General features: G+C 40.1%; 2 protein-coding genes across 3 annotated transcripts in view; one reads left to right on the top strand and one right to left on the bottom strand.

Moving 5' to 3' along the window:
* The window catches only part of SLC49A4 (solute carrier family 49 member 4), a 101,238-nt gene extending 92,023 nt beyond the window's left edge, over nucleotides 1–9,215 (bottom strand). The window contains exon 1 of the mRNA XM_032216060.1: nucleotides 8,198–9,215. Coding sequence (XP_032071951.1) covers nucleotides 8,198–8,582 — 385 coding nt within the window. The 5' untranslated portion in view covers nucleotides 8,583–9,215. The remainder of the gene's footprint in view (nucleotides 1–8,197) is intronic.
* A 43-nt stretch (nucleotides 9,216–9,258) lies between these two features.
* The window catches only part of HSPBAP1 (HSPB1 associated protein 1), a 95,789-nt gene continuing 85,008 nt past the window's right edge, over nucleotides 9,259–20,039 (top strand). Inside the window, exons 1-2 of one of the 2 annotated variants that reach the window (XM_032216040.1) lie at nucleotides 9,259–9,414; nucleotides 10,093–10,164. In XM_032216040.1, coding sequence (XP_032071931.1) covers nucleotides 9,360–9,414; nucleotides 10,093–10,164 — 127 coding nt within the window. In that variant the 5' untranslated portion in view covers nucleotides 9,259–9,359. The remainder of the gene's footprint in view (nucleotides 9,415–10,092; nucleotides 10,165–20,039) is intronic. The other variant, XM_032216049.1, reaches the window with a different exon arrangement.

Here is a 20,039-nt window from a genome sequence, read left to right on the forward strand (position 1 = left end):
AACTGTTAATTTTAAAATACTACAATTAATTCAGAGCCTTGGGGACATGAAAAGATAAACCACTGAAATAATGTAAACATAAACGAAAAGGCATACATGTGGATAACTATTTCTATGGGAATAAGCAAGAATTTCTTGTTTAAAAAGTTACACTTAAAAGTCTATTTGCTGTCCTTGCACTTTCAGCTGAACTAAGGACATTTAATCTTGGGTGCCAAAGGCAAAACTGGCTAGAGAATTATGGGAGTTAAAGCTCAATGCAACTTTTTTTCTTAAGTTAAAAAAATCTTTTTTAAAGCTTGCATATAGGTTTATATAACAAAGCATGTATCAATAGTTTGAGGTGTTTTACTTCCCAATCTGTATTTCTTCTTCAAAACTATGAACAACCTGAAGGTTCAGATGGTGGCTCTGACACCCTCCCACTTTTGCCATTTCAGCTAGCAAAGCACACCTGCTCTGTGAAGGGATTCAGGGAAGAACTGCATTTACTGAATAATTTGCACAGGTTTAAGATATACTTTGTGTATGCTTTTAATTAGCATTCCTTTATTATTTATTTGCTTTTGCTTTTTGTTTTGGGTTCTCTTTTGAACAAGTTTGTTCTGCAAACTTAGAAAAGGAACAAACATCTGCATTTAAAACCAACATTTACCTCCAACCTTCAGTGAAATCCCAATATCATTTTGCCACTGACTTTCTGAAAAAGCAGAATCACGTTGCTCCTAATTTTATCTTAGTAAGAAATCTTGTTTTATTTTGTTGTCAAGGAGTTTTAGTTTATTGTCAAGATGTGATGTTCTCTGGTTATTTTCAACATTCTCTGTACTCATCCTGTCATTTCTCAATTGTTAGCAAAGCTTGCATGGTTCAGGAGCTAAGTATTTATAGGACTACCTTTCCCCCATAGTTTTTGTTCCATCCATTAAAGATTTACTAAGGGATAGTCCCATAAAGGCCATAGTGCATTAATCCAATCAGGAGATAACTAAGGTATAAGTGACTGGAAGCAGAACCTCCTAGTCCAGCAACAGGTACAATTGGTTCCTATGCAAAGGCTCACCTCGCCACAACAGTTTCAGTTCAAGAGGCTTCTGGCAAAATTTAAGATGAAGGTTGTCACGAATCTGTGTGTCCCGCCCTCTCTTGTCAATCAGGTAGGGTGTTGTTTGATTGGTCCGTTTGCATGTTGTTTAGGCGGGAGATTTGGAAGGTTCCTATTGGTTAGCGTGCTGACAGCTCGGGGTATAAAAGGGCTGTCAGAGCGTTTGTTCGTGTTCCTGCTAGTTACGGTTCTAATAAAGATGTGTTAGCACTGAGCCTCGTCATTACCTCAGGAGCCCGAGTTCAAAATACTTGGCAATGAGGATGGGATTTTGAGGAAAAAACCCACTCAAATACCAGAGTAGAATAATTATTCATCCTTAAACAAACTGAAATTCATAAACTATGGCGGTTACTACCCTGTTCGCTGCTTACATGCCAGAAAGAGAATCTTGGGAGTCGTTTATTGAACGGTTTGAATGCTTCCTTTTTGTTAATTACTTCAAGGACATTTCAGACTAAAGGCGTAGGGGGTATTTTCTTAATTCTTGTGGGCCTGAGATGTTCGCCATTGCCCGAGCCCTAGTCGCGCCCCAGCCCAAGTCTTTAACATACCTTGGGACACTCTCATAGCCAAACTGAAGGGTCATTATGCCCCAAAACCGTCCCGTTTCGCAAGATGATGCACATTCAGGCAGTGTATTCAAGGCAAAAATGAGACTGTGAGTCAATACATAGCTGCTTTAAGAAACGCCGCCATCCATTGCGAATTCCCTGATCTGGATGACGCGCTGTTAGAGCAGCTAATTTGCAGAGTGAAAGACCTTCGTTTACACCGGAGATTGCTGGCTCGCTCTGATTTAAATCTATCCTTAGCAATGGACGAAGCCAGAGCAGCCGAACAGTCCGATAGATCAGCAGCTGAAATAAAAAGATACCAAGCCCTCCACAGCTCGCCAGTTCCCTCTGCTATGGTAAACCACCAAGCAGAGGAATTGAATGAGGATGTATGGCTGCCAGAAGAGGTGAGCCGTTTAAACATAAGCAGCCAGGAAGAAAAGACTTAACAGTGAATTACCTCAAGCCGGCTGCCTAAGCTATGGGGGCAATCACTTGCGCTCAACTTGCAGGTTCAGGACAGCCGTTTGCCGCTATTGTGAAAAAATGGGACACCTTGCATGTAGGGCTACCCAACCCTTTGCCGACACCGCAACCAAACCGTTCAATCGAACAAGCAGTCGACCTGTCAATCGAAGGCCATTCAGAGGGACCGGCAACTGTCATGCTGTGGATCCAGATGCGGAAGAAGAGGCGACCAACAGCGTTGGTGACTACAGGCAAACGTAAGAAGAAATACATCACTGTCTACATCGAAGGGGCATCTTGCGAGATGGAGATCGACACCGGATCTTTGAAATCAATCATAACATGGGACACCCTCAAACAGCTGGTGCCAAGGTTTCCAGAAAAGCAACTGGAAAAGTGCAATTGCATCCTAAAAGATTACCAAAACAATCCAATTCCTCTTAAAGGAAGCGGAATTTTTTTTGTTGAACATGGCCAGTTTAAAGGGAACCTTCCTTTGATAATAGTAACCAACCCTTTAGCTACTTTATTAGGACTAGACTGGTTTGCAGCTTTAGGCTTAGAAACAACAGGAATTCATGCTACAAATGTTGCAAGTGAATTTGAGGAACTCACCAAAGAGTTCTCTGGTATTCAGTGAGGATTTAGGGACATTTAAGGGATCTCCTATATCTTTTAATTTAGATCCTAGCATAACACCAATCAGGCTTAAGGCTAGAAGAGTCCCTTTTGCATTGCAGGCCAAAGTAGATACAGAAATAGACAAGCTATTACAGCAAGGTATATTAAAGCCTGTTGGTTATTCCAGGTGGGAAAACCCTATAGTATTACCAATGAAGTGAGATGGCTCAATTAGATTATGTGCCGACTATAAGGCAACAATAAATAAGGCCTTACAAGCGCACCCTTACCCAGTTCCAGTGATGCAGCATCTGCTGCACTCTTGGGTAAAGGAAAATTTTTTGCTAAGCTTAACCTAGCTCAAGCTTATCAGCAATTGAAAGTAGACGACAAAACAGCGGACGCACAAACAATAGTGACACATCGTGGGGCATTCCGCTGTTGTAGGCTACAATTTGGAGTCTATGTCACACCTGGAATATTCCAGAGTATAATGGAAAGAACATTACAAGGAATTCCCGGGGTTTTACCTTATTTTGACGACATACTTATAGCTGCTAACACCACACAAGAATTAATTCAGAAACTAAGAATTCAGGGAGAAAGGCTTAAAACTTAAAAAATCTAAATGTCATTTTGGAGTATCCTCCGTGGAATTTTTAGGATTTCACATTGACGCTCAAGGCACCCATCCTTCTAAGTCCAAAGTGGAAGCAATCAAAAATGCACCAGCACCCACTAATGGAGCGGAATTGCAGGCTTTCCTAGGATTGTTAAATTTCTATGCAATGTTTCTTCCCCATAAGGCGTCCGTCGCCGAGCCTCTACATAGGTTGCTTGACAGCTCAACAATGTGGAGATGGGGCAGCCGTGAAGGGCATGCGTTCACGGCTATCAAATCTCTGTTGACGTCATCAGCCGTTCTAATCCAATACAATGAATCTTTTCCACCCTTACTAGCTTCAGATGCATCCCCATATTCTGAGTTGGATGAACTTTAAACACAGTAAGTAACTAAGTAACTAAGTAAATTGTTTAAATTCTTCTTGCCATCATATAGTGACATAAACATACTCTATGTCTATGCTATGAATGGAAGCTTAATTTCCAATTTACATTAATCTCTCAAGAAATATTCACATGTAACAATAAAAGGCATTTTTACTGCATTCTATACCCTAAGAATGTTGTAGCTATAATGGTATTATTATGAATATTCAATTTGATTCCACAAAGGTACAGGCTCTTCCAAGTCAGTTGTTCTTCTTTCTTATCACCAAAAATAATAGGCTAAGGTTATTGAAACATTTACAAGATCATTAATGGTATGAACTGTGTAAAGGGGAACATTACTGTGTTTTCCCGAAAGTAAGAGAGGGTCTTTTTTTTTGACCCCCCCCCCCCAAATAAGCACTTGGCCTTATTTTCAGGGAGGTCTTATTATTTTTGAGGTGCAGGAGGCAGTGAGCGTGGTCATCTAATGGCTGCTGCTGTGTTGCAATATTTTCAGAGATGGTTTATTTTCAGGGGAGGGCTTATTTTAGTGCATGCGCCAAAAACCCAAATTGGCTTATTATCCAGGGTGGTCTTATTTTGAGGGAAACAGGGTAGGTGAATAAACCCCAGAACCTTTGAGGGGTTAGGCCACTCAATGGGGATAGAATGATTCAGAACAGTCAAATACCTTTTCATCAAACACAAAAAACTCAAACTGAATTTCATGATTACAACAGGTATGCATTTTCAACTTTCAAGGCTATTTAAAGAAAAAAAGCCAAAACATGAGCTACATCCATGACAGAGCTGACAAAGTAATGAAGCTTCTATGACTATAAGCAATATCACTCTTGAGGGAAACTAACAGGATATCATTATTGCATCACTCTCTCCCTGTAAACTCTTGATAGCTTACATCTGACTACTACTGAGAAACAGAATACTAAACTTGTTCCAGAAAGGCAACGCTTATTATGGTTATCAAAATGCTTAACATTCACTGTTTCTTGCAGGATTAGCTTTACTGCATATACTTCTATACTAAACCTCAAATTACTTCCATATTTAAAAGAAAAATCAGTAATTTGAAAACAAATTTATGCCTAATTATTGAGGAAGAGTAGGAAAAAATAGCATGCTAAGTGTTGAGGCTAAGGTTCAAGTCCAGATTCAGTCAAGGAAACTCATGGAAGACTTTGGCTAGTCTGCATGTCGCAAAAGAGTGTTATATGAGGATAAAATTGAGAAATGCGAGTTTTATACTACTTTGAGTTTCTGAAGGAAAGATGGGAATACATCTAATAATTAGATAAATTATAAAGAATCTTCAATCTTTACTGTTATCTTCTAGGGAAAAGGCCCACAGAAAAGCCTATGTATGAATGTTTGTTCTCCCTAATTGAATTATCTGCACTGAACGATAATTCAGAAAATCGGGATAGAGGCATTTTGGAGAGTTGATGTACCAAACTAGAGTATTTTCACTACACATTGGTTAAAATATATTCAAAACTCCTAAACAGAGCAATTTTCTGCTGCAAGAATTACATTAAGACCAATCAATATAAGTGCTGCGGCGGTTCAATCTTTAATGAAGTCTGGATTCTTTTTAAAAAGTTACTGGTGATTTATGCTGACACTAAGCACAGGTAGACCCATAATTTGACATTTCATCATATAGCTACTGCCACATTTTCCATATCCGATTTTAGAGATAGCAAAATCCCAAATACTGTTTACCTATAAAATATGTGAGCATCATATACACAAAATTTATACAGAATAAGAGGCAACCACAGGATTAGGTCAACACACTGCATTCTTTTGTGCCATTTAGCTACAAGAAAACAGCTCACCGAACCCAGTTTTTATATTTCACTTTGATATAGCATTCAAATATCACAATTAAAAAACAATAATCTGAATAGCTGTTGTTTTAAATGTAGTTTTGCTTCATTTTTAGTTTTAATTGTTAAAGAAGCCTATATATAATTTTTTAAATACCTCTGTAGACAAAGTATTTGTTACTGGTGGATAGGACATTATTACTTTTTCCTTTTCAATAATCTTATTCTGGGTGAAAAACTATTTTAGTTAATAAATTTATCTCTGCATAACCAGTCTTAACAACAATATTTGACCATAAAGGTTAGCAATCAATCCAGTGCGTTCCCTCACTTTATTTCAGTGATGCTTACCTAGCAACTGGAAGGCAATCACACTATTGTCTAAACTCACAGGTTAAGGGAAGGCTGCCTGAAGAGGAAGGGACTCCATAGCTTGGCTTGGTCAGAAAGATCAACATTTCAATAGACAACAACCAAGAGTGACTACTTCTATTCACTTGCCATTCTTTCTCCTTCCAGGGGGATAATAAAATTAGGTTCATCATAGGCTACAAGAAGGCAGAAAACTGGAGATCATGCTTTTAAGACATATAAATGACAATATTAGCATGACTTCTTTCTTTCCCTCATTGCCCACTTAAAATGCATACACAAGATCTGGGTTTGCTAAGACAGCAAGGCAACAGAGGACACCAGGCTCATAGCACCATTTTCATATGGCAACTTTTACAACTTTATTCAGCCAGCAGAGACAGTAGCAGTGGCCTTTTGAACTCCATTGTCATCCCATTCTCCACTTAGAGAAGCAAGTAGCAGAGAGGCAGCTGTAAAAAGTAGCATTTTCAGTCCATTTGTCCTTTTCCTTTGCAGCATGGCAGATAGGTGAGTGAGACATAAATATGGCCCCTTTTTCCCACTTTAAGAAAAAATTCAGCAAGAAAATCATGGATTATTTGATGCATTCCCCAAAACGTATAGACCAATTGATGAATGCTTACAAGGAACAAAGTAAAGCCCTAAAAAGCATATGATCTATCTAGAGCCTATCTATGGCCTATATCAGGGGTGTCAAACTTGTGTCATCACAGCAGTGTCACATGACGTATTGGGACTTTTTCCCCCTTTGCTAAACCGGCTGGGGGCTGGGCCAGCACATGACACAACTGGCCCGCAGGCCAAGAGTTTGATACCTGTGGCCTATATGATCCCTTTTACTATGAACCTGTATGGTAACTCAGGCCATTTGGAAAGGTCCTTTCAAAGATGCTTCCAAATGTATGGGGGTAGCTTAGCTATCTAGTCCAGCAGAGGCAGTTTTCTCCAATGTGGTTCCCAGACTTTGAATTGCCTTCATCAAGGTGGTATCTTTGGCCCCTACTTTCCCAATAAGATACAGTGACAGACAAAAGTCAGTCTCTGGTCTTTAATTTGACCTGGATTGATTTTGATTATATGAGTTATAATTTCAGTTCTGGTCTTAATTGTACTGTTTTTATTTTTAGATGATATAATTTGCATTTTTGGATGCTGCAAGCTGCCCTGGGTATACAATAGTCCATAGAGAAAGGGCTAAAGTTTCAAACGCTAGACATGTATTTACATGAAAATTCTTTTTTCACATGTAACACCTCAAAAGAGAAATTAAAGGAACGCCAGGGAAACAAACACAGGTTTTAGATCCATAAATATCTACCCACCCCAAGGGATGGAAGTGAGGTAATTAACGCTATCAAGCATTTTTTTTCCTCCAGATCTTTTGAATTGGATGGCCAAAGCTCCAGGGAGGAAATTCATTCTTCCAGAAAGCAACCCAACTTTCCTAATGTTTCAGACCATAGTCATAATGAAAAATCAACATGGGTTTGTCAAAACAGATCATGCCAGGCAAATCTTATTATATCTTGATAAAGTGACAAAATTACCAGACCAGAGAAATGCTGTGGATATAATTTATTTGGACTTCAGTAAGGCATTGATAAGGTGGACCATAACCTACTACTAAATAAAGTAGAAGAACGTGGGTTAGACAGCTTCATCACCAACCGCACTCAATGTGTAGCTGACCAACCGCACTCAATGTGTAGTCTCAATGGAACTGCATCTTCATGGAGGGAAGTATGCAGTGGAGTACCCCAAGGCTCTGTTTTAGGCCCAGTACTCTTCAACATCTTCATCAATGATTTGGATGAGGGGATAGATGTGGATAGATAGATAGCACAAAATAGGCTTGATACAGAAAGATCTTAACAAACTTGAACGTTGGGCCCTATCTAACAAAATCAAATTCTACGGTGAAAAAAGTAATGTTCTACATTTAGGCAAGAAAACCCAAACACACAGGTATAGCATAGGTGGCCCCTGGCTCAACAGTAGTAACTGTGAGAAGAATCTTGGAGTACTAGTGGACAATCCCTTCAACATGAGCCAGCAGTGTGCTGCAGCTGTCAAAAAAGCAAAATAAAATAATAAAATAAATCTCCCACCGCCCCAAGAGGTCACTCAACACATCCGAAAGGCATCCGGTTGGGCCGGTCTGCTTTCATCGACGGAGCCTTTCCCGTCTCCCAGCACAGCCGGCCTCGCCCTTCCCTCTCCTTCCTCACCCTTCTTGTCCATCAGCCACATGAAAGCGAAGCAGGGCACGAAGCCGATGGGCCCCCAGAAGACCAGCAGGGCGATATCCAAGCTGGAGAAGTCGAAGGCCTGGCGGGCCGAGTTCTGAATAGGGCCCCACGTATTCCACACCAGGCCCTGAAAGAAGCCCAGCAGCGAGAAGAGCAGCACCAGCCAGCGCCGCCCGTACACGCGGCCCGGCACCGGCGGCAGGCGAGGCAGGGGTCCCGCCGGAGGCGTCCCTCTGCCCCGCGACTCCGCCGCCGCCGCCACCCGATAGGACTGGCCATGTTGAGCAAACGGCGGCGCTCCGGCGGGCGGCGTAGGAGGCAAGAGGGGCTCCCGCTCCGCGGGGCTGCTCCAGGCTGCGCCCATCGCCGGGGAGGCGAAGGAGGCAGTCCCCACTTGCCTGTGGCCGGCCGCTTGTTATCCTAATGTTACCCAACCGCGGCGGCGGCAGCGATGTAAGCAAACCCCGCCCGGGCTAGGAGGCAACCTGGTCAGCCGCATGCGCGAGGCAGGCGGGCCTCACCAAGGCGCTTCCCCGCCGAAGCCGGGATAGCAAGAGCAAGGAAGGGGTTGCCTGTGGCTTCCAGATAAACGGGGTTACAGCTGTCCCTCTCCCCAACTGGGGTGCTTAGGGACAGAGGACAATGTCGTCCCACACATCGGGAAACAATCCCCCCCCAAAGTCGCAGCAGAGTACTTTAGCCTTTCCACGGGAGAAGTGGAAGCCAGTCCACGAAAACCGGCTAATTGCAAAGAAAACGCTGGATATTCGCCTAGTTGTAGCGAAATATGAGTTACCAGCGTGGGGATTTTAATCTTGGCTGGAAGTGGGGAAAAGCCAGTTATATTAATACTCTTCGGCGACATAAGGAAGGTGAAAAGAGGAAAAAATTGTTCGGAGTGTTTTTAATGGTCCAGCTGGACCGAAGGCAACGGAGAAATAAACCTGCGCTTGTTCCCAAGAAGAGCGAAATCGGTGCAGCCTCCGGGATGCGAACTTGAAAACAAAAGCCACGTGATTCGGCTCAAATGATCCCTCACATGATCGCGGGTAGAGGAAGGGCTGGCCCGTGACGGTGAAAGGGTGAGCCGAGGAGGAGGAACTGGGAGCAACTTCTTCCCCCACTCTCCCTCGGATTAGGGATGGAGAGCGAAGCGGTGGCCACGGAGGTGGCCGCTTTGGAGCCATTGCATGCTGGTAGGTATGCCTGCCTGCCTTGCCCGTGTTAAGTCCTGTTTGTAGAACTTCGCCGAGACACGTAAAAGTAAGGAGGAGTGATTAAATGATGACACAGGACCCGTTTTGACGAACTGGCTTTTCCTGTCCTGTCAAACTTATAGGGCTCGCTACTTCAGTCACTTTTTTCTGACGCGTGAAGGAAATGGAGAACGACTGAGCTGCTTTAAGGCATTGCTGCCAATCGCTGCGTTCTCCTGCGCTCCTTTTTGCACTGAAGCGGAAGTAGTCACAACTCTAGAAAACATGCTCAGCATTTCTCCATCCACCTGTGTATCCATCCATCCGTGTATCCACCCACCCATCCAAGGTGCTGTTTATTGCTAAAACAATCCCAAAGTGAAGATGTGACAACTTCTAAACAATCATTAACCTCTAGAAAATTCTCACATCTTAAAACTTACCAAACATCCTGCTTAGCTGGAACAAATAAAAGATCTGTTTCAATATATAACAAATAACAATAACATTGTATAACAAATACATTGTATAACAAATACAATGAGTATCAAGAGAACTGATTTCAGTTCTGCTCGATGTACATGTACATACCATGCTGCACAATGAGGATATTCATTTAATATAAATATCTCCTAAGTGAAGAATGATCAGTCCCTTAAATATGATTTCTGTTATTAGATGTTACCAGATATTTGGAGACAAAGTCCAGCTATAGAGGCTTTTCATTGGACATATTCTCTATGAAATCAGGTAAACGTATATATGCTAGACTCAGATATATAACCTATTGGAATATGCAATTAGCTGGATTCATTCACCAATTTAAACCAACCCATTTTTGTTCATCTTCCACCCAGGCCGTGAGGGAGAGAGAGATTCCTCACTTACTTCCTTCTGGTCTATTGCACTTGCTATCTTTTATTGGTATTATTGTATTTTATTTCTCTGTTGTGAGCCACGTATAATCATCAGAATCTGGCAGCATACAAGTTTAATAAATGATGAAGAACATGATAGCTTGAACCAAGACACTAATTGGTTGCATGCACATTCTCCAATCAATTCATGTTTATCAATTGCATGATTATAATTCATCCATTGCCAACCCAGTGATCAATTAAGACTAAAACTATTAGGCCATGCTTTGAATATCAGATTCTTCTATATTGTTTCCTTTCACCTAAAAGTTGATGTAGCTGTCAAACTATTTTTATTTTTCAAACACTTAAAAATATGCTCTTTTCAGTTCCACAAATTACACTTTATGGGGTTTTTTTGTATTGTCTGCTCTTCAGAAGAAGTGTGTTGAGGTTTCACTCAAGCACAGTGGAAACTTGAATATACTCTTTATATAGCTACTCCATTTTTAACTCAGACATTCTTTACCTTTAAAATTGTTTGGATATTTTTTTTGTGTCTCAAATACTGATGGCAGTTTAGTGAACTGACAATGCTGAAATAATGTTTATATGGCTTCCATACTACTGCAGTCAGATGACTGAGCAGTATACAATTCCTGAATAGAGTTATTTAAGACTAAGCTATTATAATACAACTAGTAATAATTTTAAAACACAAGTAACACAACCTTATCTCTATTTCTAATGCTTACCTCCTGGGGAATAGAGTAATTCTTCCATTAAGTCCCCTAAATTCTACAAAAAAGCCAAGTCTTCACTGCTCAGAAAAATAAAATAGGAACGAGGTCATCCTTATGTCTCTGGTGAGATTGTTCCAGAGGATGGTACATGAAAAAGCTTTATCCTCAGGGTCCCTAATGAAAACATCCTTATGGAAAAGGGATTGCTAAAATACCTTCTCTCACAGATTCCACCTGAACCAAGTGATCTCAGATATAAATGTTAAGTCAAGAATTAAGCTGTCGTGGATGCACCAGATTTTGGTCCATCTAGCACAATATTGTCTAATCCATCTCCTAGCAGGATTAAGAATCCTGAAACATGGTATGTCCGATGTCAGGGATTGCATTTTAAATTATTTTGAATATAAAGCATGTATTTTACTAATCCAAGAATATATAAATAACTATTGAGTTTTCATATTCCTTTTAATGAATTTATAGTACTTTTTTAAATTGTCCCAGAGTGTAATAGATTTCTGGATCTGTAGAATAATTGGTTTCTCTAAGTAATGGGCAGCTTTATGAAGCTCTAGTCTTCTTCCAATGAGAGGAAGAATGGTGGAATTCAGTCTATAATTTTGTTTTTCTATGGACAGTCCTGAGAAGGACTGTAGGTGGAAATTTCCTGATAAAGCGGTTTAAGGCCTCCGTCAAAAATTTGTGGAAAAAACTGGAAATAATAGAGTACATGTGAAAGGGAAGGCATAGAATTCATTTTTAGTGCTTCTGGCTCAGTTTTGTAATTTCCTTTTCACTCATATTTCTGCTTTTTCATCGTTTATTATCTATTTGCTAATTAATGACTGCTAGATTTCTCTGCAGATTTAGTCACAAATAGCCATTAATTAAGCATTTCTGGAGGAAAATCTTAGGTTTATTGTTACTTCACTGCTGGATTTGTATTAGCACTATACATCCAAAAACAGTTTCAGCCTAATCAGCCTGATTAAAAGAGGAAACGAGAGACAATTATTTAAATATCTAGTCTTGAGGAAGAAGAATTTCAACATATCTACAAAGCAACATGGTGGGGAAAGTTGTGCTAAAGAACAAGTGTCATTGACAACCATGAAACTTACTCTTAAGTAAACATGGATAGGATTCAGCTGTGAAATTACTTTTAAAAAATTGAGATGGACTAGTTAGTATTTTAAGCTTTTTTTCCCCAGGAGATTCCTTCAAAGGGGAAAAACATAGAAAACTCATTTCTTCATCTCTTAAGGATCTTTGTCCCTGGCAGGCATAATCATCAGAGAAGGCAACAGAATGCAATACAACAATCACTAGATTTGTTCAATCAAAGCTTGCATATCCTGATCATCACTTAAGTGCATTTCTCAGTTCTAGTATAACTAATCAGAGATACAGACTGCATTGCTGATCAAATGATTTCCTCAACCAGGGAAGGTTAGCAGAGAGGTTAGTACAGTAATCAGACAATTATGAAAGGTTGCCTTCTTGATTCCAGAATGATTTCCCAATGTGGAAATAATGACTAGAGAAGAAGCAGGCATAAAACAGCAAATGAATTATCCCAACCCTGCTTTTTCAAGAGGGAACTGGGGTTTCTGTTTTTTTTTTTTTTTTAAAAGATGTTTCGCTTCTTATCCAAGAAACTTCTTCAGCTCCGGCTAGATGGTGGGAAATTCAAAGAAAAGTCCAATTGCCTCTTGAAAAAACATCTTTGGGGCAACCATGATCTGGATGAATGAGAATTTCCATAGACATCTAGCAAATAAATTAGTATGGAAAATAGAGTTTTCTGCACTTTACACTTTTTAGAGCTTCTTTTCCTCTGCTGATCTACAATCTAAAAGTACCTGGTTTTCAACAATGTTGTCATGGAATATTGTTGCAGTTTAGAATTTAGAGATGGTTATAATTTTTGGACACTTTTTTGTTCCTGGAAATTTGTATCTTGACTCTTGGTATTTTATCCATCAAACATACTTTGATCTTCTCTGGTCTTTGTTATACCGCATCATGGTTTAATTCCTCTTAGCATGATGTTACAGAGGCATTTTGGTGTAGGGCAGGGGTCCCCAACCTCCAGGCCGTAGCCCACTATGGGCAGTAAGCCATTCAGAACCAGGCTATGGAAGTGGGCGAGCATGCACATGTGTGCATCCCCACTTGTGTGAGCAGCGGACAAGTGTGGGCACCCACACAGAACCATGTCCTCTCCTCCTGCTGGTCCACAAAGCCAGAAAGGTAGGGGGACTCTGATGTAGTGGTTAAGGCATCAAGCTAGAAACCTGGAGTCTCAGCTTAGACATAAAGCCAACTGGGTGCCTTTGGGCCAGTCACTTTCTCTCAGCTCTAGGAAGAAGGCAATGGCAAATCAATTCTGAAAAATATTGTCAAGAAAACTGCAGGGACCTGACAGTCTCTGAGAATCAGACGTGATTGAAAGGAAGAAAGGAAAGCATGATGTTGCTCAGCCTACTCAAATGTGTTGCTGTAGGGAAAAACAGGGAATAAAAGGGATTTTCTGAATGAAGGCAAGAAAGAAATGGAAGGAAGGACACTGATAAAATTCCGTGCATTTTTCATGCCTACAAATAGAAATGCAGAAATATTAAGAATATAAATAATAACTAGTTTAAATGTCTTAAAATAGATCTTATATTTTAGTGTGGATATTTAATGTTATTTGTATTTACCTGTAATTAAAATCAACTGAAATAATAAAGTGTAATTAGAACATTTTAAACTGTTTTGCTTTGTAGTGCCATGGCCTGTATTTGGATATTCCTGCAGTGGTCTGACCTTTCCTCCCCAATTAATTTAACAGTGTAGCACTCAATGGGCTTTTCCTAGGCTATAATGTCATCGAAATTAGTTAAAGAGAAAGAATGGCACTGTTGATAAATTGATAGAAGCCAAATTAATTTCTTCTTGCAGCTAGTTGATAGCTTCCTTTCACTCTCAGGACAAATTCATTTATAAACATGCTAATTTCATTTGTTCTTAGTGGTGGCATTGTTATCCTTTCAATTTTTTACTCCATTGTGTTCACGGAAGTAGATTTATTTCTTTAGCCTGCTTGCAATATCTTTTGGCCTTCCTATAAATAGGGAGGTAAAATATGATACAGGTGCAGCAACATGTTAACATAATAACATTGGCTGATTATATTACTGATTATGGCATTTAAGCTGTGGGATAGTGAAGTGTTCTATCTATATAAAATCTGTATAAAGGGCAGGAGTGGATGGAGACGGCTTGGAGTACAATTAGAGTACAATGATATTACTATGCTCACAATAACCAGATTTTCAGAATTGAGAGAAGTTGTGTAGGATCATGTAAAATAACTAGATGCAATGGTGGATTATGCTGATTATGAAACTATGAATAATACTTCCTCTTTTTGGGGAGTTAGGGACATTGTCTACTATGGACCAAATATGCCATTTGTAGATCTTCCTGTATCTGTTGCTTTCAATGAAAGCCCAGGTGTTTTTGATGTTTGTTCCTTTCTGGCTGACTCAGGTACCTTTGGGACTAGGGTACACATATGATCCACAGAAATGATAACCTGAGTTGGGAAGTAGTATTGTAAATAGGCTTTATATGGATCGCCTCTGAGTTTGACCAGAAGCTGAAGGTGATATGGAATGCCATGGCAGGGTTGTTAAAAGTGTAACTCTGTGTCCACACCTCTTCTAAAATAAACTGCAGAGACTGCCAGTATCCTAAATGAACCAACTTTTGGCCCTTCAAAGTGAAGTTAGATTACTTGATTAGTTTTTTTTTTTCTTTTATGCCTCAGCTTGGTCATTAAGATGAGTTGGAATGCTCTTGTCATAGCGCTGGGTTGATTAAAAATTGTACTGTACAGCAATTAAAGAGAGAACATTCTTAGAAGTTCACTATTTGTGGTTGGCACCAGAGCTTTGGCTCTTTTTGTCTTGGATTTGAGCTGCTGTGCTGTTGTATCTTCTGCTGTCCAACTAGGTGCTAGTACCTAGTCAACTTTGTTGATCATAAAGATAAGTGGTGGGACGGAATCATCTTACTAAAGTGGTTCCCCTTTTTCCTAAAGGGTTCAAGGTCAGTAGTGGTCAGGAGGAAAAGATAAATCCATAACCACTGGAATATGAGGTTCCATTGGGAATCAGCATTCTTTTCATTCCTTCTTCCAATGTCTACATAATAGCACTTGGGGAGATCACCTGCCAATACAGAATTATATATAGTGAATAAAGGGGATGGCCTTCGAGGACAGAGAGGAAAATCCATTAACAGGACAGTGATTACAGAAATGAAACTTGAGCGCAAGCCAAGAAAGTAGTTTGTGTAAAGGTCTCAGATACCCACCCACCCACTCCTTTTAATGGAATTAAAAAGGGAGGAAAGGAAGTGCATTCATACTTGCAAGATTTTGTAACTTAATCTGTTTTATCTGATGGGGCTAACATAGTCGTCTTCAGTGTGCTGAGGACACTCAGCTTTATATTTAAACTGCAGTCTAATTGATAATGCAGTCAAGATGTTGTTTCAGTATCTGTTAGGTTTCAGATGGTGAAGAAAAAGTGTAGGCTCTATTTCTCTGGAGTTCTTTGGTGTGTTAAAGCCATGCTATTCCTGAGATTTCCATTTTTAGTATTGTATGGGGTTGGACTTTCTTGCGTCAAACTGATTTGTGATCTGGGGGGTCCTTCCTGGCTTTCAGGCCCTGCTCATGGAGCCATGGGGGAAAGTATTGGCAGGGAGGGCCTTTTCATAACTTCATTTGCTATGTATGAAATGTACAACTTTTCCTGAAGTAGGAGGCATTTTTCTCAGTCACGCATTCTTTAGTCACTAATGTTTGGACTATTAGAAAGTATTTTACATGGGGCTGGCCATGAAGACAACTCAAAACTACAGCTGTTGAAATGTAGTAGGCGCAGTGTTGGCAAACCTTTTTGGCATCGAGTGCCAAACCGGTGAGTGCACATGTGTGGGGGAGGGGAGCATCAGAAACCCAAAAGAGCAGCTCCCTGCGCACACGCATGGTGAGCACTGGGAAAACAGAAGAAGAGCAATTCCCCGGTGCACATGTGCGCACCGGGAAGCTAACCTTGTGCACGCCAGTACCTGGTCTCTCTGGTTTCTGGTACACTTGCGCACATGAAGACCAGCTGGCCAGCGTACATGTGATTGTTGGAAAACGGAAAGCTTATCTTCCAAGTGCATGCATGCATGCCAGGGAGCTGGCTCTTCTGGTTTCCGGCGCTCCTGTGGGCACAAAGACCAGCTGGCTAGTGCGCTTGTGTGCACCAGAACCCAGAAGAACAACAGGCGACAGCTGGTGCGCCCAGGGAGATGGCTGTGTGTGCCACTTTTGGCACGCGTACCATAGGTTCACCATCACAGTAGTAAGGGGTCACTATACAATCTGCTGATTTGACACTAGTACTTTGAGAGTGCAATTCGAGATGTTGGCCAACTCTTTAAAGCCCTTCATGGTAAAAGACCTGGATATTTTATAGCAATAGCAGTAGACTTAATATACCGCTTCATAGGCCTTTCAGGCCTCTCTAAGCGGTTTACAGAGAGTCAGCATATTGCCCCCAACAATCTGGGTCCTCATTTTACCACCTCGGAAGGATGGAAGCTGAGTCAACCCTGAGCCGGTGAGATTTGAACCGCTGACCTGCTGATCTAGCAGTAGCCTACAGTGCTGCATTTAACCACTGCGCCACCTTGGCTCATATTTTGGCTGACTGCCTTCTCCTAATTAATTTTCTTGCTCTGTGGAAGGGCTCATTTCATTTCCCTTCAGAGATTGCTATCTTCAGGAGCAAGGTGAAAGAGGTGAGTCTTTTCAAATTGATATCATCATCTTTGGAATAGCATTCCCATTGTGATCCAGATAACATTTACTCTTCTGGCTTTCAGAAACACCATCAGAATTTGGCTTTGCAACAGAGCTTGGAGTTGTGGGAGAATGTTATGAGCTGCTTCTTCCATTAATCTGGAGTTTAATGGATGTAGAGTTTCATTTATCTTTGGTGCTGTGCTTTATATTACAATGTGATTTGTGTTTGGCCAACATACATAGAATGGCTTCCATAGCCTCTCAAGTTAGTTTTGGTTAGAACAAGGGTGTGAAACTCGATTTCATTGAGGGCCACATCAGGGTTTGTGTTTGGCCTTGAGGGGCCAGATAGGTGTCGCCAGGGTGGGTGTGGCTAGCTTGACATCACTTGCGTTGGGGGCACCTGTGGTGTTCCAAGCACTCTGTCAGTGAAAACGGAGCTTGGGAGAGAGCTGCTTCATTTTCACTGGCAGAGAGTTGGAGGAGGCTGTTGCAGCCAAAAACAGAGCTCAGGTGTGCCACTCGGGCCTCCTGAGCTCCGTTTTCACTGACAGAGGTACCACAGGCCGGTCCTTTGCTGTGGACCAGATCTAAGCACCCCACAGGCTGGATCGGACCATGGACCTTGAGTTTGACACCCTTGGATTAGAGCATCATATAAGCTTGTAGATAATATAAATAAATAAAAAAAGTAAGAGGGATGGGCCGGGGGGAGGGGTGTTGCTTGGTTTGTATTCAGAGGGCAGACCATCAGAGCTACCAAAGCTAGTCTACTGTATAGACTAGATTGGAAAGTTTTTTTTTTAAAAAGAACACAGAAGCAAATCACTCCCTATTATTGCTGAGAATACTATGTGTACATATCTAGGAAGACAAAAGGAATTTAACTCCGTATTAGGAAGAATTTAGATACATAAGACTCATGTGTATCCATTAATAAAACATTGCTAATTAATTTTATAAGCATAAATAAAGTCAGTGGGAGAGAAATGATTTGACGGTTATAAGAAATATACATCTTAAACGGCTGTACTTGCTATTTGAAAATAATGGTAAAAATTAGATTAATCATATTCCTGAAGACAATAAATGGATAAATGTGTATGATTTAGATTACAGGGAGTTACCATATGGCTATATCGTTAACCTATCAACATGAGCTCTAATTTTAAGCATATTTCTTTAGAAGAAAATTTCCTTAAATTGAATGTAGCTTAGTGATAATGTGAAGAATATTGCATATTTAGTGATTGAGACCCAAATAATTGGTTTTTCCGGTTCGACATTAATCAAATATTTGAGAATCAGTTTGGTGTAGAGGTTCAGGCAATAGCATAAAAACCAAGACATTGTGAGTTCCAGGCCTCTCTTAGGCATGAGAGCCAATAAGGCAATTTGGGGCCAGTCCCTCTCTCTCAGACCAACCTACTTCATAAGACTTGTTTGTTGTGGGGGAAAACAAAAGGCAAGATAATTAAGTATGTTCCCCGTCTTGGGTTGACAAAAGTACATTAAAAAAGGCAGGATCAAATTATAATAATAAATACTGAACCAAATTTAAATGACCACAGACACCTTTCAAAATCACATAATTTGTGGTATATATTTTTTTTTCTCTATACAGGTAATCCTCAACTTACGACTGGCTGCTTAGTGACCACTCAAAGGTTCAAGAGATCTATCTGGGGGTTACTTATGATCCGAATTCAAAGCCCTGAGAGCCCCCTCCCCTCTGCAGTCACTTTGGATGCTTGGCAACTGGGCCATGTTTACAACTGTTTGTAGCAAGGCAGAGTCATGTGATACATTTTGCAATAGTTTTGCCAAAACCTAGTATTTCATTCCATTGTAAAAAAGGTCATAAAATCAGGTTGCTAATGTGGCAAGCCAAATGATGAATGCTATGTAAAGTCATCAAATGTATTATATATTGTACATCTTTCTCAGTAGGCAAAAATGAAAAGAAGGGAAGAGCTCAATTGGATAGAATTTACAGAAGTGAGATATAATAAGAGCTGTTACTATGATATGATCCTTTCAGCAAATATGTTTCTTAACCATCTGACTGTATTTGCCTTTTACCTAACCATATTATCAGAAATTCTTTGTAGTGCAGCTCTGTTACAGGTCTTTTAAAAGTAATCCCATTGAAGTGAATGCAACCTATTTCTAGGAAAGTGAGCAATGACAGTCTTAGGTAATCCTACAAACCGGAAATACGCTTCATTTTAACTCAGTGGGGTTTAACAAAGCAGACATATGCAAGATTTGTTCTTTCTTTTTACAATTTACAGTAATGCATGGATTCCTTTTTTAATCTCACAGTTGATTCCCCAGTCTCCAAGATGTTATCTTGATAAATTATTATATGCTTGTTAGAAAAAACAGCTGGATATCACTTACTCTAAAAATAGGCTGTTATTTTAGTAAGACAGATTCTTTCTTTGGAAAATGATTCAAAAACCTCTCAGTTAAACCCTATATTTAATCAGCATGGTATGCTGGAAGAAAACAGCTCCTGGCATGAAATGAATTCTTCTAATTTGTTAAATTATTCAAAATAATTGACAGTACATTTAACTTCTTAACAACTTTGAGACCACTTTCCTGCAAAAATCCTGCTGGGCTAAATTCTTTATTTTTCCATGTTCTGCACAATTCTCAACAATTAATTGAGAATTATTAATAGTGTTCTCTTGTATTTTCAGGATGCTTTATGTTGTCCCTCCCCCATTCTGAATCAGAATTAGTTTCCCAAAGAAAATATAATGCAATGAAAAGGTGGAAAACACAGATATCAAAATGATGTGTCTCTTCCTACTCTCTTGATTTAACATGTTCACAGATAATACTAACAATGAAGGTGGAAAAAATGTTTCATTAGAGTAGTATGCTGAATATTCATTAAGATCAAATAATGGGTTGAATTAAATCATTGCTTTCTATTGAGAGGCATACTATGTGGGAGAGAAAAGAAAGAAATTGATTGACTACACTAATATATTACTAAGCCATAGGTTGCCATAAATATATCACAGTTGGCTAGGCTTACACCACAAAGTTAGTCATGGTTTATGAGCTACAACAGCTGAGTTCACACAACATGAACCAAAAGTTTACAACTTTGTATAGCATTGTATGAAAATGCTAAATGAACAGAATCCAGTCACTGAA

Source organism: Thamnophis elegans, chromosome 1 (assembly GCF_009769535.1).
Source record: "Thamnophis elegans isolate rThaEle1 chromosome 1, rThaEle1.pri, whole genome shotgun sequence".
Taxonomy (NCBI): domain Eukaryota; kingdom Metazoa; phylum Chordata; class Lepidosauria; order Squamata; family Colubridae; genus Thamnophis; species Thamnophis elegans.